Source organism: Micropterus salmoides, unplaced genomic scaffold (assembly GCF_014851395.1).
Source record: "Micropterus salmoides isolate LMB-PRFRI ecotype aquatic unplaced genomic scaffold, ASM1485139v1 Ms_hic_scaffold_13, whole genome shotgun sequence".
Taxonomy (NCBI): Eukaryota; Metazoa; Chordata; class Actinopteri; order Centrarchiformes; family Centrarchidae; genus Micropterus; species Micropterus salmoides.
Window position 1 is genome coordinate 18,889,731 of NW_024040374.1, and position 23,055 is coordinate 18,912,785.

At 41.2% G+C, this 23,055-nt stretch overlaps 2 protein-coding genes and 1 long non-coding RNA gene across 6 annotated transcripts; 1 reads left to right on the top strand and 2 right to left on the bottom strand.

The window, feature by feature from the left end:
- Positions 1–4,225: 4,225 nt before the first annotated feature.
- Positions 4,226–7,207, top strand: LOC119900756. Its single transcript, XR_005444098.1, has 2 exons — positions 4,226–4,284; positions 7,028–7,207. It is a non-coding gene; the product is annotated as an uncharacterized LOC119900756 (long non-coding RNA).
- safb (scaffold attachment factor B) lies at positions 6,511–15,331 on the bottom strand. 3 transcript variants are annotated; one of them, XM_038715982.1, is made up of 21 exons: positions 15,038–15,331; positions 14,621–14,711; positions 13,987–14,051; positions 13,611–13,826; positions 13,465–13,524; positions 13,310–13,352; positions 12,060–12,504; positions 11,662–11,705; positions 11,469–11,578; positions 11,169–11,318; positions 10,643–10,731; positions 10,311–10,360; positions 10,129–10,208; positions 9,701–9,843; positions 9,336–9,441; positions 8,870–9,066; positions 8,276–8,453; positions 8,009–8,082; positions 7,844–7,902; positions 7,606–7,660; positions 6,511–7,481 (listed from the first exon to the last, which is right to left on the bottom strand). In XM_038715982.1, exons 1-21 carry the CDS (start codon positions 15,188–15,190, stop codon positions 7,361–7,363), a joined length of 2,529 nt encoding a protein of 842 aa, XP_038571910.1. In that variant the 5' UTR covers positions 15,191–15,331; the 3' UTR covers positions 6,511–7,360. The 3 variants fall into 3 exon arrangements, with proteins under 3 accessions (XP_038571910.1, XP_038571908.1, XP_038571907.1); XM_038715980.1 differs by having other exon boundaries at positions 9,707–9,843; positions 13,295–13,352; XM_038715979.1 differs by having other exon boundaries at positions 13,295–13,352.
- A 375-nt stretch (positions 15,332–15,706) lies between these two features.
- On the bottom strand, positions 15,707–22,988 carry malt2 (MALT paracaspase 2). Of its 2 annotated transcripts, none has more exons than XM_038715984.1 (17): positions 22,834–22,988; positions 22,172–22,345; positions 21,725–21,891; positions 20,845–20,972; positions 20,509–20,653; positions 20,233–20,420; positions 19,632–19,728; positions 19,328–19,378; positions 18,947–19,036; positions 18,608–18,811; positions 18,332–18,509; positions 18,024–18,098; positions 17,734–17,861; positions 17,004–17,153; positions 16,753–16,910; positions 16,462–16,599; positions 15,707–16,228 (listed from the first exon to the last, which is right to left on the bottom strand). In XM_038715984.1, exons 2-17 carry the CDS (start codon positions 22,306–22,308, stop codon positions 15,785–15,787), a joined length of 2,478 nt encoding a protein of 825 aa, XP_038571912.1. In that variant the 5' UTR covers positions 22,309–22,345; positions 22,834–22,988; the 3' UTR covers positions 15,707–15,784. The 2 variants fall into 2 exon arrangements, with proteins under 2 accessions (XP_038571912.1, XP_038571911.1); XM_038715983.1 differs by having other exon boundaries at positions 20,845–20,975.
- Positions 22,989–23,055: the final 67 nt, after the last annotated feature.

The following is a 23,055-nucleotide window of genomic DNA, read 5'->3' on the forward strand; positions in this document are numbered from 1 at the left end:
TTTCATGACTTCACTGACACTCATCACATTGTGTTCTCGCCGTTATCCGAATGTTTCCACTCTCTTTCATTGCCATCACGGTCCAGACACACCAGCAGATAAAAAGACCTTCAGGGATTCAAATATGGAGAGAATGGCTTTTTTGCCAAATCTGCGGAAGAAAAAAAGCCTTCAGGGATTTCCACTGAGACCTTGAAGCCAAGTGTAGAGTAAATAATGTCAAAGGAGAAAAAAAACCCTCATGAATCATTGTTTCACCAGGCATAAGGTTTTTTTCACATGTGGCATGAAAGCTAAAGAGAAAGCCGCAATTAGCCGACACTAGAGTGGATTTTGGCTGTTAACTGGCCATTCAGAAATCCATTAGAGGTGGGAAAAGCAAAAGAACAAAAGAACAAACAAGTGAAAGAAAGACAAACAGAAAGACAGAAAGAAACAAAAAAGGCAGAGACACAGACAGACAGACAGAAAGAAAGAAAGAAAGAAAAAAGAAAGAAAGAAAGAAAGAAACTCAGCAGGAGTTCAGTCTTTTATTAGTCTCCTAATAAAGACAATTTAAGGTCATAAAAAAGCCACAGAAAGACTTGGGGAGGAGTCGTGTGTGAGGAAAGCAGTATTTTTGCCTCTATTCAAGGGTGACATGAAGAGGAGGTTTTATATACTCGTGCTGGCAATTTAACGAGGGAACTAATTGATGCAAGAATTGCATGTGTGTGTGTGTGTGTGTGTGTGTGTGTGTGTGCATGCAGAGGACATTTGGGTGTTTATATCCAACATACACTGAGTATGTCTTTTGTTTGTGTTCACTTTTAACTCTAAACTGTGTGTGTGCCTCTTTCATGAACCTGTCCACTTTACCAGTAAGTAAATCCGATCTAACCATTGTTTTTGTTTTATTAGACACGCATGAATTGTTTTTCAAGCCGTTAAAATTACTTCCACGGTCCATGTACAGATGTCAAACCCCAAGACAGCGCTTAGCATGAGGCTTTCTGTCAGCTAGTTAGATAAGGCATTGTGGGTAATGTAGGTGCCAGGTTATGAAGAGGAAGAGGAATTGAGGAATAGTGCAATGCTGTTTTTAGGACGTTCCACCAGACCGCTTGTCTTGGGCAAAACATTAATATAATAACATAATATCTTAGTCTTGAATCTGAATATTGACCTTGACATTTACCCTGTTATTACCAAGCTGTAATATGAATAATATTATTACTCAAAGCTAATATAAATTACAATTATATGTATACATGTACTGAAACACCATTCATATACAAAGTGCAATCTAAAAAGCAGTGTCACACAGGCCCAGGTAAAAAATTCTAAATTCAAAACTTTTATCTATTAGCATAAAAAGCTTCGAATTTACAGCGTAATATATATTTATTCATATAAGGTTTTCTAGGGCAAATACATATTATATTCAATAAAGGCCTTTTATTGTAAGGCCCTGTCACTGGACTGGCAGGCCCTGTCATGTGACAAGGTCGTAACCTTTAAGGCGTGTTGCACTCTTATTATGTGTTTTATGTAAGTGTGACTAACTGAAATTTCAGGGACAGTGAGATACTATACTTTTTGCATAATTTATGTATAATTTCATGTTTAATCGATTGATGTTAATGACGACAACTTAAACTTGTTATTAATGGTGTTTTTTTCTAAATAACAGTTTTAAGTATAACAAATCTATGAAATATGTAGCTCCACTTTGTCAGGACAGGACATTTTGCCAGGAGTTGTAATTTTCAAATGTTTTTTTAATAAAGAAGGAAAACATCTGAGAACCTGGTGAACGACATGTTCCTTTACAGAACAACTCACATAAATCAACCATCTAGTCAGTGTTAAACATCTTTGGTATACTCTTTTTTCAATGTAACAATTCCAGGACAGATATGTTATTGGTAGGACATGCCACTTGTCCCCAGTCTTTCTTTCTTGTCACTACTCTTTTAAGAAACATCCCCAGTGAAGTGATCTCAGTGAGGAGACCACAGTGGGTCAAACTGCCAATACAGTGTAAAAGCTGGATATATGTTCACGAGATCGGCAGGAAACCAGAAACATCAGCCTTCCCCTTACATAATGTTTGGCATATATAGAATATATTTAGATATACATGAAACCAAAGTCCATGTACAGATACCAAACCCCAAGATAGAAATGCTACTTAACGTGAGGGCATTTTGGTCTGCCAGTTAGATAAGGCATATGCATGCAAATACACCTACATGTGTGTGCATGCATGTGCAGTATGTGCAAAAGGAAAAAGCAAATCAGATTGCACATACACGCACGCACACACACAGAGGAACATACAAGTTGGAGGCTGTGCATCTGTTGCTGTGCGTCACTACAGGTTCCACAGAGCGTTTAACTGCCCACTACACACTGTCACTACACACTGCCCACTACACACCGTGTCCAGAATGCACAGAGTCCCATTAAGCAAGCGTGTATATCTCGATGTGTGCAGGCTGAGAAGCACACACAAACACACTTCATGTCTATGTATTACACAAGCGCTTTTGAACATGTATGTTGGGGGTTTTATCTGAGTGGAATGCAGCAGACCAGAAGCCTGAATAAGTCCTATATGTTCAGTCCATGAAGGCAGCTGGTCATGCCAGTGTAGAGGGAGGCTCAGGTTGCTGTGCATGCAGCAGTCAGCACCAGTCTACTCAGACCGGACTTTCTCAACTCACTGATGTCCCAACTCAGGACAAAGAAGACATTTCATAAGTATTTGATTTTGACTGCTCCAGGAGATGCCAGCGTCTGGCCTGGCAGTGCTGAAAAGGGGTTGCACATGTGGAATTACATGTTGGCAGCGCAATGTTCTTTTGCATTCCTGTTGACTTTCCTATTTAAATAATTTGAATTATTTTGCAAGTATGAAGTATGAAGTATGAAGGTGTTAATAAAAACATGTGAACCTTCAAAGATTATTATATTAAATTTAGGTCAGAAACAACTCTGGCATGAACATTTCTTGACATGCTTTGCTCACAGTGTCTAGCATCCCTCATATAGCCCCGGATGACAGAGGCCTTATGTCTGACTCTCCACTTGTTTCTCTCTCCTTGATCAGGTTTTGCACTGTGATGACCCAGCTTGGCTCAGGTTTGGCCTTCACTCTCTTTTCATCAGTCTGGCTGCTGTCTGAGCTTGATGTCTTTGGCAGGCAGGCAATAGAGTTTGCACCATTCCTGTCAAGCTGGAGTACTACTGCATACATGAACAAAGTTTTATGAAGCCTTTTGTGACTCCAGAGGGAGCTGTGTGAAATCTGGCAAGTCACCTAAAGTCATGTCAGTTGAGTCAGCATCAGTTGAGGCTGAAAATGAAAAAAAAAATCTGGGGTTTGGAAATTAGTGAGATTACCAGACCTCTGTAGATCCTCCTTTCTGCTTGAGGTCAGTGGCTTGAGGCTACGCTGGCTGCTACTAGCATAACACATCTGAATCTCTTACCAAAGGCCAAGTTGCATTGTGGTTAACATATAGGTGCAGGTTTGGAAGAAGAATATGTGGAAAATGTCTTTTTAAACATTTGGAGTCTGACAATGTTACAGGAGTGCAATTAGTGTATTACTCTTTGAAATTGACTGCAATTACATCTAAAAATATGAGCCATTTGAGTCTGACTCTGCCAACAGTAAATGAGAGCTGGATGTATGGTAGGAATATTTTATATTTTTCTATCATATATTGCATTTTTCCAATCATTTCAGGGCTACATGATATCATGGACAGCTATTTAACGAAGATAACATATTCTCAAAACACACTTGTTGGCAGCAGTAGGGCAGGGCAGATGGAAATAATTTTGTCACACATCTAGACACATTTTTGTCCTATCTACTGCATTTTTCTGTAGCTCACAACACTGAAGCTCTGCAGACCTCCTTCTCTCACTGCAGGTCAAGATGTTGAAGGAAGCTCCTGGTGGATCTACCTGTGGGTGTCACTAACATACAGAGAAGCTTATGCACATGAGCGTACCATCACATGCAACAGAAACATTACGACTCTGCCTCAGCTCAACTGTTGCAGCTTCTCACATTCACGTGCACTGCCACTGACTCAGAGACATGAATCCAGCGGAGAGATGAAACACTGCAGAGTACCTTACTGAAAACCTGCTGTGTGATATGATGTGAATCCCATCACAAATTGGGAACAAATTAATTGCAACAAAAGGCTCCTTTAATGAGTATGGTAAACTTCTGAAATACTTCAGACACAAACTGGGATACAGAGAGAAGAGTGGTGAGTTTAGGTCCATCAACTCAACTAGTAAAGAAAATAAACTCTTCCAAAGGCCAGGAATCTGGGTAAATAATGTTGCACAGTACGGGGATGACATCAAAGATCAGTTTGTGTGTGCATGTGATTCCTTCAACACGGACATCAGTGTGGGTGCTTGCATGTTCTTTTCACATCTGGTGGACTATCTATGGTGGTGGAGCTCGACAAGAGGAGAAAAGAGGTGAGCCAGACACAGGGACACTGGTACATGTCCTGGTCCCAAACATCCTCTCACCCACAAGTCTTTTTATTTTCACTTCTGCTGTCATCTGCGTCATCATGGAAGCAAGAGTTATTGTGAAATCTAGGGTATGGATGCAGTGACTGCATCCCTCAGTCCTCACAGTTGCTTTTGACGCTGTCCATGTTGGTATTTCAGCTGATTCTACAGATTCTGCACTTACTGTCATCAATCTGAAAAATAACATTTACCTCTAAAATATGAACAGAAATTTCTGGTTCTGACTTCTATTAATGGTTATATGTCTCCCTCTGTTGGACAAAAAGAAAACTGATGAAAATTGGGAGAATTTTAGACTCAAGGTTTGCACAAACTGATAATTAACTTGCCTGGTTTCTGTGTTTCCACATGAAGCAGCCAGATGGTGTAGACAGATGGGTGGAGAAGGTGCTGGTTATGCTGGCAATATAGACCTGCAGATTTGATATGATGATGGGGCTCACCTGTATTATCACAAAATCTATAATATTTTATTGGCCAAAGACAACTGGTTGGGTACAACTGTAAAATAAATAAATATGTAAATTATGTCAAGTATGCAAAATGCATTCATTAAACATATTAGGCAGTGAATGCAGGAACAAATGCACCCAGGAACTTAATGTAACAAGGGAAGTGCATTTTTATTTAATAGGAACTTTCAAATACACCAAAAATTGTTATTGAACAATGTCATAATTTAAGCTATTTTAAGCTACTGCATCCATTGTCAATCCTCATGTTAATCACAGACAGTTAGGGTATAGCATTCTGCATCTCATTTGACTGAAACATCTCTCACAAATCACAGTTTCTGCTATCTTTATCTATCAACATGTACAAGTTTTATTCCCAAAGCTCACAAAAAAGAAAACTGACTCCCAATCAGTTCAGCAAAGCCAAACCCTTAAGATGCTCTCACAACACATCTCAAAGTTTGACTTTGAAACCACAGCAACTGCATTAAAACATAGTTAATATGAAACTCAAATTAACATTCATGAGTTTACGACCTGACACTGCTTACTACTTCCCCAGTAATACACACGGAGTCATCCTTCATGACACATGGGCTGCAGTGTGTTGAAGGAAGAAAGTATCTGTGGATAGAGAGGAAGTCCATTTGTAGAAACGGAACTTGAAGCCTGTAATAGAAAATTACAAGGGAAGTTGGAGTGAAGGAGCAGCTATATCTGGAAATCATTTCCAAGTCAACACTGACAGTTAGTGGACTCATGACCCGAGTATGAAGTACAGAGGTCAAAATGGCATCCTACGTCAAGATCATTTCCTGCTGCAATGAAGCATGCGATATGTAATCCTGGACAAATTGCTATTCTGCAGTGAGTGTTACACTGACACTCGCTGAGGTGAGTGATAAGAGAAGACATTATTGGAGTCTACCCCCCACACACAGTGTTTGCTATTACAGCCACAAGCTTCTTACCTCATTTCTTCAGTCTACAAGCCATGTGAAATGTTTCCATCAGACGCTGACTGTGACATTTGCAAGAGTTAAAGGGCACCAGATCAGCAGTCTGAGTGCAAATACCCACTATGTTTTAGGAAAAGGTAAAGTAATTATAACAATCATTCTAAATTAGCCAGCGACAATACTCCCCATACTGGACATCACACCATTAACCCCGTTTGAAATGTTAGTTACCACGGTATAGTTTCAAATGACTGAAATGTTCAGGTATCCTCGTCAATGACTCCATTAACCACCAATACGAAGTCAGAGCCAAAAATTCGTGTCAAGTCCAATTATACACTGCATTTTTAGAAGAAAGGAAACTGTAATAGAAGGGTTGAAATGTGAAACGTTACTTCACTGTGTCACATCAGATCATATCTTTCGAGGTTTTTTTGTGATGCGTGTTTTGTGCTGAGCCCGAAATTGATTTTTGAACAACTGTTTTGGCAATTTGAAATGAGTCATGGAGCATTTGTTTGAGTAGTACCACTGCAAAAATATATGTAAAAAATTTTTTATTGTGAGAGGCAACTTCACCCTGTGAATTTTACAACTGAGCTGAACAGAAGGATGAGAAAACACAATGTAACACATTGATGCAAAGAAAATTAAAAACACATTTGAGGCACGCAGGCTACAACACCATACGTTACACTTGAGATTTTATCAATTAAATAGACTCTGACCACATACACACTCCAGGGGTATTTATTACCATTATCCAACAATCACAGAAATCTGATACTATATACAAAAGAAGCACAGACTGAAATATATATATAAAAAAAAAAAGTCTAACAAGCATTGAGAATTAGAATGTGACATGTAGTTTTAAAAACCTTTTCTTCAGCAGCAAAACTCTTACAAACCAACTGTGTTACAAAAAGAATAACGTCAAAAAGGAGCCTCAATCTCTGAAGAAATTAATTGCAACAAAAGGCTCCTTTAACCAGTATGGAAACCTCTGAAATACTTCAGACACAAACTGGGATACAGAGAGAAGAGTGGTGATTTTAGGTCGATCAACTCAGAGCTCTGACGTGGCTCTACCACCACAGGCCAACCCCGAATATACAACTTCTACATGTGAGCAGACAGTTGTGTTATACAAACAAAGTGGGTTGGACTGAATGATAAATACAAGAAGATCGCAACATCACGCACACACCCAAGAAAAAAAAAAAAGAAGAAAAGGAATCACACAGAAAAAAAAAGGGTTTCCCTCAAAAATGGACTGGAATTGTGTCAAAAAGAAATTCCTGATTTAAAAACATTTACAAAACTAAGATGTCAAACCCTTCTTAATATGACTTCCTACAAACAGTTGCAATACTGTCTGTCCGACAGACATCAATAGCGTCGACCAAAAGCTCCACCCTGCAGCCCGCCGCTGCCCTGCATCAGCTGGTTCTGTCTGTTGAGAGCTCCAGAGAGGGACTGAGATGTTCCTGTGTTCATGTAGCTTCCACGGCTGATGATTAAAAAAGAAATAAAAAAAGATGCAATTACACACAGTGACTGAGAAATGCTCTAACAAATTGTGCATGCTGCTCCTCTAAAATGAGATTTAAAACCACTTGCTATTCACTCCTCACCCTGCCATTCCTCCACGTGCCATGTGGCTCTGGCCTGGGATAGCACCATCTCTGCCTGGAACAAAGAAACAAAACATCACATAGAACAAGACCACAGTAGTTATAGCTCTATATTGCAACTGACTGTTGCTACACTATTTTCCTTCAGCCTGCTACTTCAAAATGTATGATCACAAAAGCAGTCAGTGTAACTAGCAGTACAGTCATGGCGCACACGTTAAAGCACAAGTATGCGTACTTTGCCATGGTCTGTCTCCATCCATCTTCCGGTTCGAATCCCAGTCTCGATTTCCCTCCCTAAAAGACAAACATTTTTACAATTATTTCCCTCCTTCAGTAAATAACAGCCTGTATTTAGGTTTTTATATGGCCTGAGCTGAAGCCAGCGCAGCGTCACGCTCACCTGGGGTTAATGCGTTTGTCGTAGCCTCCGCTCCAGGAGTCTCTGCCTTCTCTGCCATGTCTGTCTGAGAAGTGCTGCAAGAAGAGACAGCAGACACTGTTTTCCTGTGAAGTCACTACAAATTTTAGATGTCAAAGATCCGGATGTTCTACTGTTCTAGAGGCACCACTACAAAATGGCAATAGTGTGAGCATTTGTTTACATGTGTACTGGTCTGTAGGTCAGTCACACATGTTTTAACTGAAGTAGCTTTACTGGACCTCTTACCTGACCATCTCGGTCTGCACCGATGCCACGCGCATTGTCCCGCCTGTCCATAACCATGTCATCTTGGTAACGGCTCCGGTCCCTGTGGTCGAAGTCCTGATAACGTTCCTGTCGACCCAAGTCTGAACGGCTGTAACGGTCATCCATGGCCATGCGCTTATCAGGCCAGTCATCTTTCCTGAAAGAAGAGAAGGCAACAACATTATTGGTGATTATCAGTAAAACTTTGTGATTTTATTTGGCAGCCTTTTATACAAGACTACAGATCCAGCATGAGAGTTAGAAACTACTTAAGTATAGTCTATGATCGTAACTGACGGTGTATAATTTGTGTCATCATCCACCACTTACTATGGGATGTATTACTTCATATTATTTGCAATACTTACCAATAGTTGCTTATTTTGTTTTTTGTGACCCTTAAGCTTTGTTTTAAATAAAGCTCGTACAGGAGAGTGTAATCGTGAGCACTTAAAAAAAAAAAAAAATCAACACTGAACAAATAATGAATTCTAATATTTAAATGCCGCTACTCAGAATGATCAAGAATCCAACTTAAATAAATCCATTTCTCAATCATCCTTTAGTATTTACCTTCCATCCAAGTCATAAGGCCTCTTAATGGGGCGCCGCTCCTGTTCGTAACGCAACTGCTCCTGCTGCCGTCGCAGCTCCTCGCGCTCTCTGAGGATCCTTTCCTGCTCCCGCCGCCTCTCGTACTCTATACGTAGCCTTTCCCGCTCCAAGAACTGACGCTCCATACGGTCTGCATCGAGGCGCTGCTTCTCAGCCTGGAACGGTTCATGGTTTCAGTAAGGAATTTGTGAGGAAGGTAGACTGACAATGACAATTTTGACAAATTAATATGTGGGAGGCAAACTATTGATAAACAGATATTTCCATTACTTTAATTTAAAAAGGAGTACATGTATTCAACAAGTAGAGATTTGTGCTGGAGAAAATATAATGCAGAAAATGTTGGCAGAAACGCTGATAGCAATGCAGTGAGAGAAAGAAAATCCTTAGAAAAATTACTTAGAAATAAGTAATCTGACAGTACCTCCAGCCAGTGTCGCTTCCGGAGCAAGTGTTTCCTCTCCTCTTTCTCCCGGAACAGACGGATTCGCTCGCGCTCACGGTCCGGACGGTTGTCACGATCCCGGTCACTGAAAGAAGATGGCAAAGATCAATCTCTCAGCACCAAATGTACTTTTCTGGAAGACGTGAGTAAGAAGAGGTTAATAGCGTCCAGAGTAACATATTTTATAAACTAAGATAATTTATTCAGTATTTAACAAGGAACTATAGAAAGTATTTTCTTTCTATAGAAACAGCAGTGGAGTTTCTTAATACTCAATTATGTTTCATTAAGCCCTGTGGTGGGTTCAGATTGTCTTTTCTAGACCCCGCCCGCATGATCCTTACGTGCACCTGCGCCTCTCCACCTCTCTGATCTCCCTCTCTCGTTGTCTCTGCCTCTCACGCTCTCTCTGCTCCTTGATCTGGTCAAATGACAGGATGTCCTTCTTCTCCTTACTGGATGACTTGCGGTCTCGACTCTTTGTGCTCTGGAAAAAGGACAGAAGCAAGAAGAGTGACTCGAAATCAAAATAAAATCTGCCCTGCAAATCTGTATGACAATACAGCTGTTCATGTGTGTCTGAAATGCATCTAATCTCTATATTACATTATACAACCTTGGACCTTGTGTCATGAGAAGACAAGTTTTTTGTCATATTCTTCTAATCCTCTTGTAACAACTTTATGCATCGACTCTCAGTAACACAACTCATACCGGGAGGATAAAAAGTAACTGGGTGGTACAAGTTGTTATAGGGTGAAGGTTTACTTACTCTTTCTTTGCTTTTGGTTTTGACACTGATGACAGGTTCTCCTTTGGACTTGTCCATAACTACAGTCCTCTCATTCCGAGCTGCCAAACACACACAATTGATAGTGTCAAGAATATAAAATGTTTTAGAGGGGTCTCCTTTCTTTAACTTAATGAAGCTGTAAATTATACAACATTTCTCACCTTTGCCATCTTTTCCTTCTCCCTCAGACTTCTCATCCTTTCCTTCAGACCTACAGGAAATAGTAACAGTTCTATCAGAGCAACAAACATTTTTAACAACAGTACAATTACTGGTTTAGGTTTCTCCCGTGTAGTTGGACAGCTTATCCACTCTTGAGTTATAGCTCAGGGGCTCTAACTGCTGTGGTTACAGATTACCACTAGGGCATGCCATGTTAAAAAGGTTTGCGCCCATGATATTTATAAGCACACGAGACCAAAATATCGTCCCGGTGGGGTATCTTTAGTAAGAGACTTTACTCAAACATGCGACAGCTTGTGAGAGTTCTTACTTAGAGTCAGAGGAGTGTCTCCTTTCACCGTCAGACTTCTTGGTGTCATTCTTGTCTGCTGGCTTCTTCCCTGCAGGCTCATTTTTAGCCTACAATGTTTAAACATGAACAGGTTTATTAAAATGATTTAAATGAACTGATTCAATTTCACACGGATTGTGCGAAAGAACACCTCTTTAGTACATATCAGATTACTTGTGATAATTGTGCTTTTCAACTAAAGTTATTTCTGCCCCAAAAGATATTCTAATCTTTTTTAAAAAATGATACATGCTAATCGTTGCCTGGTGTTTCCATTTTTGCTGCATCTCAAGCGCAATTAGGTTTTAGGTATCCATCAGGTTAGAAAGAATTGTACAATTCCACATTACAGCTGACAGAACTCACTTTAATTAAATAAAGGAACAATTTAAAAACTTTTTTTATGAGTTGTGTGTACAAATGCAGATTAACTCTAACTATTTGGGTGTGACCAAATTTATTGGACACATTACAATGAAGCAAGAAATCTTCCTCCGACACTCACCCGCTCCACAGAGATCATCCTGCCATGCAGCTCGGTCCTGTGAAGGTGGCTGATGCACTTAGTGGCCTCCTCTGTGGAAGACATGGTGACAAACCCGTAGCAGCGGGCCCCAGGGCTCTTAGCATTGGTCACCACCTTAGCTCCAACGACCTGCAGGAAATAGAGGAGGGGAAGCAAGGATAAAGTAGTAGAGATTAACAGGGAATGGGACTAAGAAAACATCAATTTTAGATCACATATAAATGCTATGTAAATGATATGCCTGGTGACAACAGTGAGGGATAGTTTAAGTAGACCAACCTTGCCATATTTGCTGAAGAGTGTCTTCAGATCAGTCGCTCTGGTAGTGGAAGAGAGACCACTGACCCACAGATTCCTGCTATTGCTTGCTGCAGCACCACTTCCAGCAGCTACACACAAACACACAATACATTACAGAGCGCATATCCACTGAGGCTGAAAGGTGCAGAACAGGAAAAACAAATTCACTTACCCTTTTCATCTTTTGACTCAGTCGTGCCATCTTTTTCATCAGAGCTAGAGACAAAGAAAAAAGGCTATAAACATACAATAATGAGGATTACCTGGGATCGCTCCTCATACTTGTGTTTTATGGTATAATACATAACTGACAGTGATCAGCCCGTCGCGTACCATAGTGCAGTGATTTAACAGTGTATAATGGAACTATATCCTTTGGCAATCCCAATACATTACTTGTTAATGGGTAATAAAGGGGGGGATAGGCGAGTGTAAGGAATGACAAAATGAAAACAGACAAATGCACAGAACGTTTTTACCTCCAAAAGAGCATCCAAATTTTGCTAGCACAAAGGAGCCAATGCAACAGAGATAGCCATTTTGGTTTCTAGTAGACAGAAAGCAACAAACCTCTTTTTCTGATCATCGCCCTCTACAGAAGAGGACTCTTTCACTGTCGAGGCTGAATCCGCAGCAGCTTTCTCTTCTGTCTTCTCATCCTCCTCACCCTTCTTAGACCCCATTTCTGAATCAACAGTTTCACCCACAGCGCCCTGTTCGCTTACACTAACAGCCTGCGAGCTTTTGTTTTCAGCATCAAATGTCTCTTCTGGGGCATTCTCCACGTCCCCAACCTCGTTGGTGTCAGCCTCCACAACATCCTTGTCGCCCTCCACATCTCCAGAGTTGGCCTTGTCGGACTTGGCACCAGTGTCGGACTTGGCACCAGTGTCGGACACATTTTCTTCTCCTCCGGCGGTGGCAGCTTGCTCTTCTTCTGGGCTCGTCTCGTGGCTCTGGTGGTGATCTTCGTTAAGCGGCTCAGATAAACAAGACCCGGCTACTTTGTCATTTTCTACGGATGTAACAGGAATAGAATGGCACAGAGTTTAATCACTTCTGAAACACAGCAATGGTTAACGAGGAACTGGCAAGGCCTGGATTAGGAACGTCATGACCACTGGCCTGTGCTCTTAGAACTATGTATTAAAACGATGAAGTAGACCCTAACGAGAGACTGGAAGAGAGCCCAAAGGCTGGAGGACAACCAAGCAACTAGTGCGACTAACACTTTGGCTCATTTCTCAAGTTGAACCACACGTTCACCTGATCCAAAGCAGACAAAGAGTTCAGTGCTGTAGAGAGCCACAAGATCACCTGTGCGGCAGGAGATTCTCGCGGGAGTCCATCTTCTTTCAGCTTTTGACTGTGTGTCCAAGGCTCCCAGTGTCCATTTGTGATGACCACAACTTCAGCTCAAGTCCAGCAATTTCACATCCAGCTGATTTCTGAGTCAGTGTCTTTAAAAACGTGTAATACTTGGTGAGACTTGATGGATCTTCTTTGCCTCGATCTTCACGTGGCAACCTAGAAACACTGCAATCACCACACCTCCCTGACCTTCACATGTAATTGCTGTCAGTGTGCATCAAATTGTTAACCACTAGTGTTTCACTACTGCAAGAAAATAACTGGCAACTTAATCAACATTTACCAGCTAATGTATTAATCATGGTTAACCAAATTTCAACACAAAGTCAGCAATTCCCTTTGGGCTTCCAGTCTCTCTTTCTGGTTGAAACTAAACAAAGTGTTTGCATTCCAAGCTCAACACTGTAAAAAGATACCTCCATCTTTTTACACACCATTTTCTACAGTACCTGTTTCTTCTTTCATGTCGACCCCCTCTACTGGATCCTGAGCCTAAAAGACAATGAAGAATGATGTCTTAATGAAAGTGACCGTCACATTTGTTTAGCTCTACAGAGGCCTCTCAAGCTTTACACACATGAAAAACATTTGTGAGGGAACATACCATATTGATCGATGAGCATGTCATATATTCATCCTTGTCTAACATCTCAGACTTGTTCATCTGTTAAAAATAGATACAAATGCAGTAAAATTAAAACCTGCCACTTTTGACAGATGAAAAATCAAATTTCTTGTGTAGTTTCTCACCTCTGGACTTCTTCCCTCATCCTCTGACTCCAAGGCCCTGTTTTCCTCTTCATCATTCAACGCTGCGTCTTCGTCCGAAGGAAAATTCTCCCTTTCCTCCTCCTCCTCCTCCTCATCCCCCGCTGGTATCCCATTGTCATTCTCCGTCTCATCCAGAACGTTCATGTCGAGGATGTCCATTTCCTGCATGTTGTCATGATCATCCTGAAACTCCTCCTGAATAGGAAAGAGAAAGATTTGCTACAAATACAAACACTCAACAGCAATATCCAGAGACTAAACATCTCTGCAGTCATTCAGGAGGGCTTCCAGTTGTGCATTATGTTAAAGCAGTCCTCAAACATGTGAAAATAAGTTAATCTTTCAGTAAACTCACATGGTCATCATGGGAATCCTCGTCGATAGTGCCGTCGTCCGGTTCATCATTCTCCTGCCTTGTATCTACAGAAATTTTTATTTTATTTTAGATCTCGTCTGAATTTGGGTGTCTAACAGGTATTAAAGTAAACTGCTGCATGGGAAGTCTTAATGCAATTCAAGTGACATTCATGTGAAATAGGTATTCACCGAGTTGCCAGATTATTATTATTACGTAAACCTGGCAAAAACTGTAATACATCAGCCCTGTTCAAACTATTTTGTAGTGAGTGTAATTGCAGTCATTTTGGAGGCTGTAGTTTCTGCTTGGTGCAGTAATTGTATTATGTTGCTGTGACAGAGGTTATGCACCCTCAGTAGCTTATAATGCACAATTACCATAAAAGGGGAATCCTCTCCAAAACAGTTTGATCAGAGTGTAAATCCACATACTGTAACGTTACACAGTGGCAACATTAAGCGACCGTTTTAATGTTAAGCGCGTATAACCCCTTTAATTGGTCAGCTTCAGGTGACAATACCACGGGACAGAGGATCATGTGTCTTTTGACAAGTAGAGGAATCTTTAGTTTCTGTTTAAACGATACTAAAGGGGCAGACCCGTGCCACTTCGCATCTTCGGCAAACTTTACCTTTGGTAGTCCGTTTAGGTGTACATTTCTTCGGAGCTGACTCCGGAGCGACAATAATCTCATCAGGATTTCCACCCTCTTGCTCGATTGCCTGTTGGTTTGAGATTTGAGCAAAAGCACAAAAGAACACCTTAATACATTCTCCAGTTTATGAGTTTAAAATGAAGCAAACGTCAAATATGTAAACAAACACACAATTTAAGCTTTCAGCTGTTTGGCGCAAACGTTAGGTAACGGTTAATGCTAACGCTAGCACACAGTATCAGGTCAACGGGCCTCTTAAGCTAACGTAGCATTGCGTTTACATTAGTTTGGGGATAACTTATTACAGGGTGAAGGAAGAAAACAGGGGCCTCTGTAGCACTTGTAATAATACAATTCAGTGCCTGGTTGTTTAACAGGTGAGCTATTAATTACCTTTTTAAGACGCTCCGACAGCACGCTCTTGACGCCCGTCGTGTCCAGGTTTCGTTTCTTCAGCTCGGCCTTCAGATCGATGACTCTCAGCTCCGACAGTTTGCGGATCTCTGCACCCTCCAGAACCTCCACGTCTGCTGATCGGTCAGCCATCGTTGTGCCAGTGAAAATATCTCTTCAGCTTGATATAATTCTTTTATGCACTTTATTTACTGACGGTGCAGCACGAATTAGAAGCAGCTTGCTAGCAAAACTACTGCAAAATGGAGGCCGCGCTAAACCCGATGACGTCAAAGCGCAGGCGCACTGCAGTTGCAGTGCAGAGATGAGTAGAGGAGAAACCTGGCTTAATGTACACACAAATAAAACACAAAATAAAATTGAGAAACATGTGGCAACGACGGATGTCAACAGTTTAATAACAGTTTACAATTCATCTAATTTCTTCCTTTTTACAAAGACAACACATGTCAAACTTGATCAGCAGTGTGATCCTTTTTCAATGTATTATCATCATAGACTGTATAATGATAATATATCAAATTCTTTTATATTAAATATTTATAAAACATTGCAGAAACCTAAAGTATAGTTAAGACAAAGATAACCTAAGTAGAGCACATACGTTCCTTCTGCAGAAGACTTGAATAAAATTCACAGAAAGACAAGTGTTTGCCTGAGCTGTTTATTTAAACACGTTTTTTCCCAACACAGTGTGTAATGGTCAGAACATAGGAGTCATAATGCTTAGTGAGACTGAAAATTGTACATGTCACTAAATTTGTAATTTGTGTCATTTACTTGGCTGTGGGGCAAGCTTTTGCTGGCAACAAGAGGTTGAGGGGCCTCAGATAATTCAGGACAGTCAGCCTCCTCTGGTTTATTGACACTTCTGGATGAAGTTGGAGAGTCATTGGTGGAATATTCTCTGCCAGTTTGTGCATAACATGACCATGCATTTAAGGCTGAAACAACAGAGGCACAGGCCTCACTCAAGGAAGAGCACTCAGGAACGTTGAAGGAGTCGAGGCTGAAGGATGAGGAAGCAGAGCAGGCGCGAGGTGGTCGTGGTTCGTGTAGATTGAGTTTGGAGACCAGTGGCTTACCAACTGTCACTGGTTGCCTTTCCTGTACTTCTTCATCCATGTTGGAATAGGTGTAATGAAGGCAGACTGTGAATGTGAGCTCACTCTATAAGACAGTGAAGAGCAAAATTAGATTTTTAGCTTTAGGAAAAAAAAGGCTTCTCAGCTCAGACTTCAGACCTCTTTATATATTATAATATTCAAAATGGTGGCATTAGTCTTATTCCTGACTCCACTAACAGTACAAATTGGTCTCCAGAGGGCACATAAACATTTATCAGGATTCTCCTAGGACAGAAATAAGAGAACCAATAATGAAAGCAACGACAAGAGTCTGACCCTGAGTCTCTGGAGGCTTCGGATGCGTGTGTACAGACTAGGGACCTCTGGTGAAGGAAGATTTTCCTTGATCAATAATAAACTGCCGGCTTCAAGCAGAGTCTCCTGGTTACTCTTTTTCAGATCGATGTCCACATCCTGCCAAAGTAACAGAATCCACAATAACAGATGAATTCCTGTTTAAAATATAGTGTATTGTGAAACACTGTAGGATTACTGATCACAAACATGATGATGTCTTTGTGTGTCTTTAAAATCTCAAATCCTCATATTTAATATCGGCTGACAAACCTCTGGGAAGTCAGTAAGCTGAGCAGAGCAGGAAGCAATTTCTTTGGGTTTCTCAAGTATCCGAGTGTAGATGACCATGACATTGGAGAACTCTGCAGCAAAACCAAGCTGAACCTTCACTCCACAGTCAAACTGCAGGCAAAGGCTCTTCGGTAGGACTATGAAGGGTGATATTTGAATTAGGTATACTTAACTCTAAGTATAGTATCATGCCAACATTAAATAAAGTAATCTACAAACAAAATGAGTACCATGAGCAACAGCCCATTGCAGGTTTCGAGCCGAATAGGACGCAGAACATTCAGAGGTCTGTATCTGGTCAGTGAGGGAGCGTCGTTCAGACAGATTACTCCGTAGCTCCAGAGCCTGCCTCCCTCGTGTGATCTCACAACGACCCATGTCTGGCAAAAGTAAATACATGTTACAGTATGTTAAAGAGCGTTGTTAAAGAGTGGCACATCTGGCTAGAACACAAACAGTGTTGTGACAACAGGTGTGTTCCACCTGTCAATGCAGAAACATGACTGAGTGGTATGTGGCCAGAACGGCAACATTCTCAAAATGCCCACATTTGTTTTTGTCCTCTGTGAATCTGTAGGTGGTGCGCCTCTTCTCCATCAAACATGATCCCACACAGAACATTAACATCAGAAGTTACTGTTATTAAAAATAAAAACATTTTACAATGGTTTGAAACATTCTTGTACACCAGAAGAAACGGGAACTGTATTTATTTGCAGCCATAGTAGCAACCATTACCAATGCTTTACAACAACCTTTCTCACAGCAGACAGCAGGAAAAGCATAGGTGGAACTAATAACTAATAAGAATGATAACAGCTCTGCTCCATTTAGATGAGACAGTGACCCATGTCAGAGTCAACACACACAACTATTTGCTTATTGCATGCCCAGTTGGTGCAAATCTATTACAGGCCCCAATTACAGATCCCATACTTCATGTGTGCTCCGCATACATACCTTCAGCCACTCTGTCTAGCATGACGGTGACCTTCTCATCTTCACAAACTCGCCGTTTGAGGAAGCTTATGAAGATGCCATTTGACACATCCTCCCTCCTCACTTCATATGCTTCAGCGTCTACGCATCTAAAACACAACAAGCTACACATGAGTGAAACCTTTTCAGTCTAAATCACGGAGTTCCAATAGTCTCCACCACCAGAATTAATCAAAGCAAAAAAGCACAGCAGGTGAATTAAGAAGCCAACACAGAATGAAAATTAACGTTTGAGAGAATCAGCGACTTACGTGGCATATCCAAACACTATATTTGCTGTCACCTTGATCAGTCCTGGTTGAACAATGATATCATCATTTGGGTTTCTGAAAAGAAATAATTAAAAAATTCACATAATAAACTCAATTATGTGTTATGTTATATTGTGTAGCATGAAGGAACTACAAATTTCATTTTGTTATGCAGCCATGTGCTGTATAATGACTAATAAACAACCTTGTACCTTGATTAAAAGCATAAATTTGCACAGCAGATGATATAACCTCAGCGTGACATAAAAAAAGCTGGTACTTCAATTAATTAATTTCAACATTCACACCTTTTGCGGCACATGTCCAGCAGGAATACGTTAAGCCCAGTCTCTTTCTCTTGCATCCTGGTCAATATATTCTGTACACACAAGCAGTGCTCTGATGTGTAGGAGGCCGGTGCGTCGATGGGAACCATAAAACTGTTGCCGTAATTCTCATAACCGTGGCCAGCAAAGTATAGCAAGCCTGTGGAAGGAAGGACAGAGAAGTGTGTGACTATCGTAGAATCAAAGTCAGATTCTTAACCTTTTATACTATATTTTACTTTGATAATAGACACCAACCATAGACTCCCTTGTCAAGCAGCAACAGAAACTCTGTGACAGCGCTGTGCATCTCTTGCCAGTTGAGGTCGAGCAGGGAAACCACCTTAAAGTCCATCTGTCTGAGTACGTTGGTCATCTCATGGACATCAGCGATGGGAGCGCACAGCTGAGTGTGGTGGAGATAGTTCATGTTGCCAATCAGGAGAGCAACTTTGTCTGTTGCTGTGGAGGGGAACATAACGCATCACGAAAGGACCATTAACCTAAAACAAATCATGTGATGTACCTATTTAGAGAGTATATTTTGATCCACAGATGCTGTATTGTGACTACAGTATTGGTTTGGGCAAAATTCACCATGGAAATGCTTGGTCGATGAGGGCGAATCGACCACCTGTATCGGCTGTATTCCTGGTTTGCTGGTTGACCTGTTGACTTCCTGTGAGTCTGTCAACACCAAAATGAAAAGGTTAAAATTAAAAAGCCCATGCTGCTGGTGATCAGACTGTTTGTTTAATGTCTCATTTCTACAGTTCTTGGTAACCACACATGCTGTAAACTTTCTATTAATGAGAAAAAGCCAGTCGACAGATTTCAACACACACAACCTATCAGCTAAATCCGCTGCTGGTACTACACTCAAAAGTACCCCTGCATGAACAGGTATCAAGGTGTGATGATGGAACTAAAATTCTAGATCCTCTATTCGCTCCTTAATATTCAGAATATAAAGAATACCTAGACCACGATAGACTTCTACCCAGGAGGCATCAGTGATGGAACTGGGGCCTGTGTAAAAGTGCAAAACAGGAAGTTATTCATTGCACAGTACTGCACTTTGCCCAAGTGTGACACGAGCCTATAAATGTGCAATGTCAGACTTATTGCTGGTCTATCTATGTTTACAATCTCCTCAAAAGTAATAACATTCACACAATTATCATATGTATTAAAACTTTTTAAGACCTCTTCGATCTTTCTAATAATAATACTTCTGTCAATTATTCTGACTACAGAAACAAGAAATGTGCCTGGGTCTCACCGATGGTCACTGTTGCGGTGTCAGTCCACGCCTCGTGGTACAAATTGAACACCTTGCATCTGTATTGTCCTCTGTGTTCTGTGGTCACACATGGGATCTACAAGAATACACAACATCAACTACACACCACATACTTGTATGGAGACCAAATGTGAGAATTTGTTAACACCTTCATTGGTTTGGCCTAACATATCTCCTCTCATTTGATGTTTGGAAACATTTTCATACCTGATCTATTGCAAGACAAAATTGCATCACTCTGATATGATCATCTTTACACTCTAAGCTAACACACACATGGGTTTGGTGCAAAGCTGCAGTATATGTAATAGAATGTGGAAAATATAGATTACAAACAAGTGACAAATAGAACTGTTAGTTCGAGAGGAGCTGAAGCTAACCAACCCCCCTCTATAAAACAGAAATGCTTTTATAAGATAAACATATGTATTAGTTTATGATATCCTTTTTATGATGATAGCACAGTGGTTATATATTTCCTGCCTTGCTTTTAAAGCTTTTGTCCATTTTATTTCTGAAATCATTGTTATGCACAGTAGATAGGCAGTTCAGTCAGAGCAGACTGTGTAAATACACTTGCCTTGAGTGACCGTGTCTTGTGTTGTTTCATGGGCACCGTATTGTGGTACCACTCGTACTGGGCAGGAGGGTTCGCCTCTGCATTGCACTCCAGGAACAGAGTGTCACCCTCAGACACTGCTTGGGACTGAGGTTGATGGGTGATGAGCAGCCCACTCACTGACCCTGGAAACAGACTGCTGCTGCAGCCTGATATGACAAGATTTACTCGGAAATGACATTACATGTCATGAGATGAAATAAAACAAGGAGAAAAGAAGGAGGAGAGAAGAGGTACCTGCAGAGTAGACACAGCGAACGTGAGCCCACTGGGAGAAGATGCAGTTTTCTCCATGGTTGACCCTACAGATATAGTGACCCTGGTGGACCAGGGCTAAAGGACAAAGAGCCAGATCTGGTGTACTCCCTGTCTCGTTCAAAATCTAAAACAAGGAAATAATTAACCAATAACCAATTTTTAACTGACATCTGATAATAACTATTAAGAGAATGCATAATTTGTCTCATTACCATCACCACATTAACAATATAATAAATACAGACCACTCCACGTAACATAGGGTTTGACCTGAAATCTTATCATAACCACGTAATCATATGATGTTGGACTGACCTCTTCTTTGCCTCTGAACCACTGGTAGCTGAGTCCAGGGGGACCAGAGGCTCTGCAGGTCAATACCACCCTGCCCCCAACTGTGGCTTGCTGGGACTGTGGCTGCACTGTGATCTGGATCAGCTCTGCTACTATCACACACACACACACAAACACACGCACACACACACACACACACACACACACACACACACACAACTTTGTAAAGTTGTTACTTCTACAGACAAAATTATCTGTGTAAAACAAATCTAATGCCCTATCTTTCCTCTACTAATATTTATGGTTGAAAGAGCCAGGACTGTTTCTTCCTGATGTTTCCTTACATACTAATAACCTTTATTTGGCATTTTGGCACACTGAAAGGACAAATAAAATGAATACACACAGTTTCCACTGCTGACAATCACACACGTGTTACTTATTAATAACATTAATGAATGCCATCAATAATATCTGTTTGCCATTTATAGTGGGTGTTCCAAGGCTAGTCAAGTCAAAATGTGCACATGGAGAAAGTACCAGTGCCTCAAAATGTACCAGCACTTGAGTAAATGTACTTACTACTTTCATACTTTTTTTTGAAAATGTGTAACATTAAACCATGTTAGGAAGCAGAATTTCCTGAAATAGAAATCTACACGTCTGTATATGTATGGCATCCCAGTCACTTCGATTCAAAGAACCTTTTTTTATCCATTAGGAACTTCATTTGTGCAGAGCATCCGTGCACATTCACAGAAACCCACACACATCACATACCAGCAATCAACAGGGGTTAGTAAGTAGGTAAAGCTTGTGAGGCTCAATAAATACATGATAGGCGATAAACATTAACAGAGATTTTGTTCAAAAGACAGATAAATAAATAATGCTGCTTTACCTTTGGTGGTGAGGTAGTGCACAGCTTCCTGGTGGTCTATCTTCCTCAGGCAGTGGAGCAGAAAGTCCAGGGGACAGGAGCGATCAGCCAGCCGTGCCAGGAGGGTACGTCCCGGGCTGCCTGCAACGCTCAGCACCTGAAGTGAGCAGCTGGTCAGCTCATTTTCACTGCAGGGAGAGCGTTCAATGGGCAGTGTTAGTGCAGGGGTGGTGACAACCATAGTGCCCCAAAGCAGGAGAGAGGCAGAGCCCCCGCCCCCCCCAAAAAACTTGCAGGAATGTACAGTATTTTACTGAGGGACACACCTGTTCATCATGCACGTCATACATCATATGAAGTCCTTGCAATACAGCATGAAGTGTAAATGTTCAAATGAGTTATTATGGTGATGAAAAAGGTGTTTGTAGCTTAAATCACCCTCTTTGTGTGATGCCTTCAATGTCTCACCTGCAGCGGAATTTCGGTTGCTCGGACACCGCACTGGCTAGCTGCCTCCATCCGCAGGTCGAGTTGTCCAACATCTTTGACAGCCCTGTGAGGATTTCTTCACTCAGAGTACCAATGCTCATTTTCCACTCCCCCATCTTCGCATGTGTCGCCACTAACAAACCTGAAGATAAACTGGACCCACAGGAACATTAAAGTGAAACTTCACGCGCTAAAATATAACTGTAACTCTAACGTTACCATCTATATGCATCAGCTCCACGGCGTAGCAAGTGAGACCGTACTGATGACTGACAACAGTAGTGTGTTTGGCTGTTGAATGAATGTCCCACTTGTCCGCCTACACGGGTGGTATTACGGTTTACACCACAAAACAGGTTGTAAACCTGTGTTGACTTTATGAGAATGCGAGGCGCGGAGGAAAATCCGCTTGTAACTGTACACACACACGCACAGCAGACGACAGCCTATTAATCTTATTCAGGAAATTAATCAGGTAGCAGCGATGCTAGAAAATGAAACCACGAGCTGTTTTCAGACCAAATTAAACACCACGACGACGATTAATAACTCTAAGTGCGATACAGCTGGCCGCTTCCCAACACTGACATAGGCTACTGTAACATTTATCAGAACCGTGAAGAAGAAAAGTTTTAACTTACCGACTTTACAAAAAGTTAACTCCACAGACCGGAGATCACATCCAGTTGTGAAACAGGAACAAGTGGCTTTTCAATAAAAACAGACGTGTGGTGCATTTTATCAGTCTTCCGACCTTGCGTGATTTTGTTCCCCAAATGATTTGCTTCTCATTTTGGTTCCTCATTTTTGCAATCCCCCCCGCAGGCTCGAACATTTGCATGAAGCGCTGTCACAGCAGAATA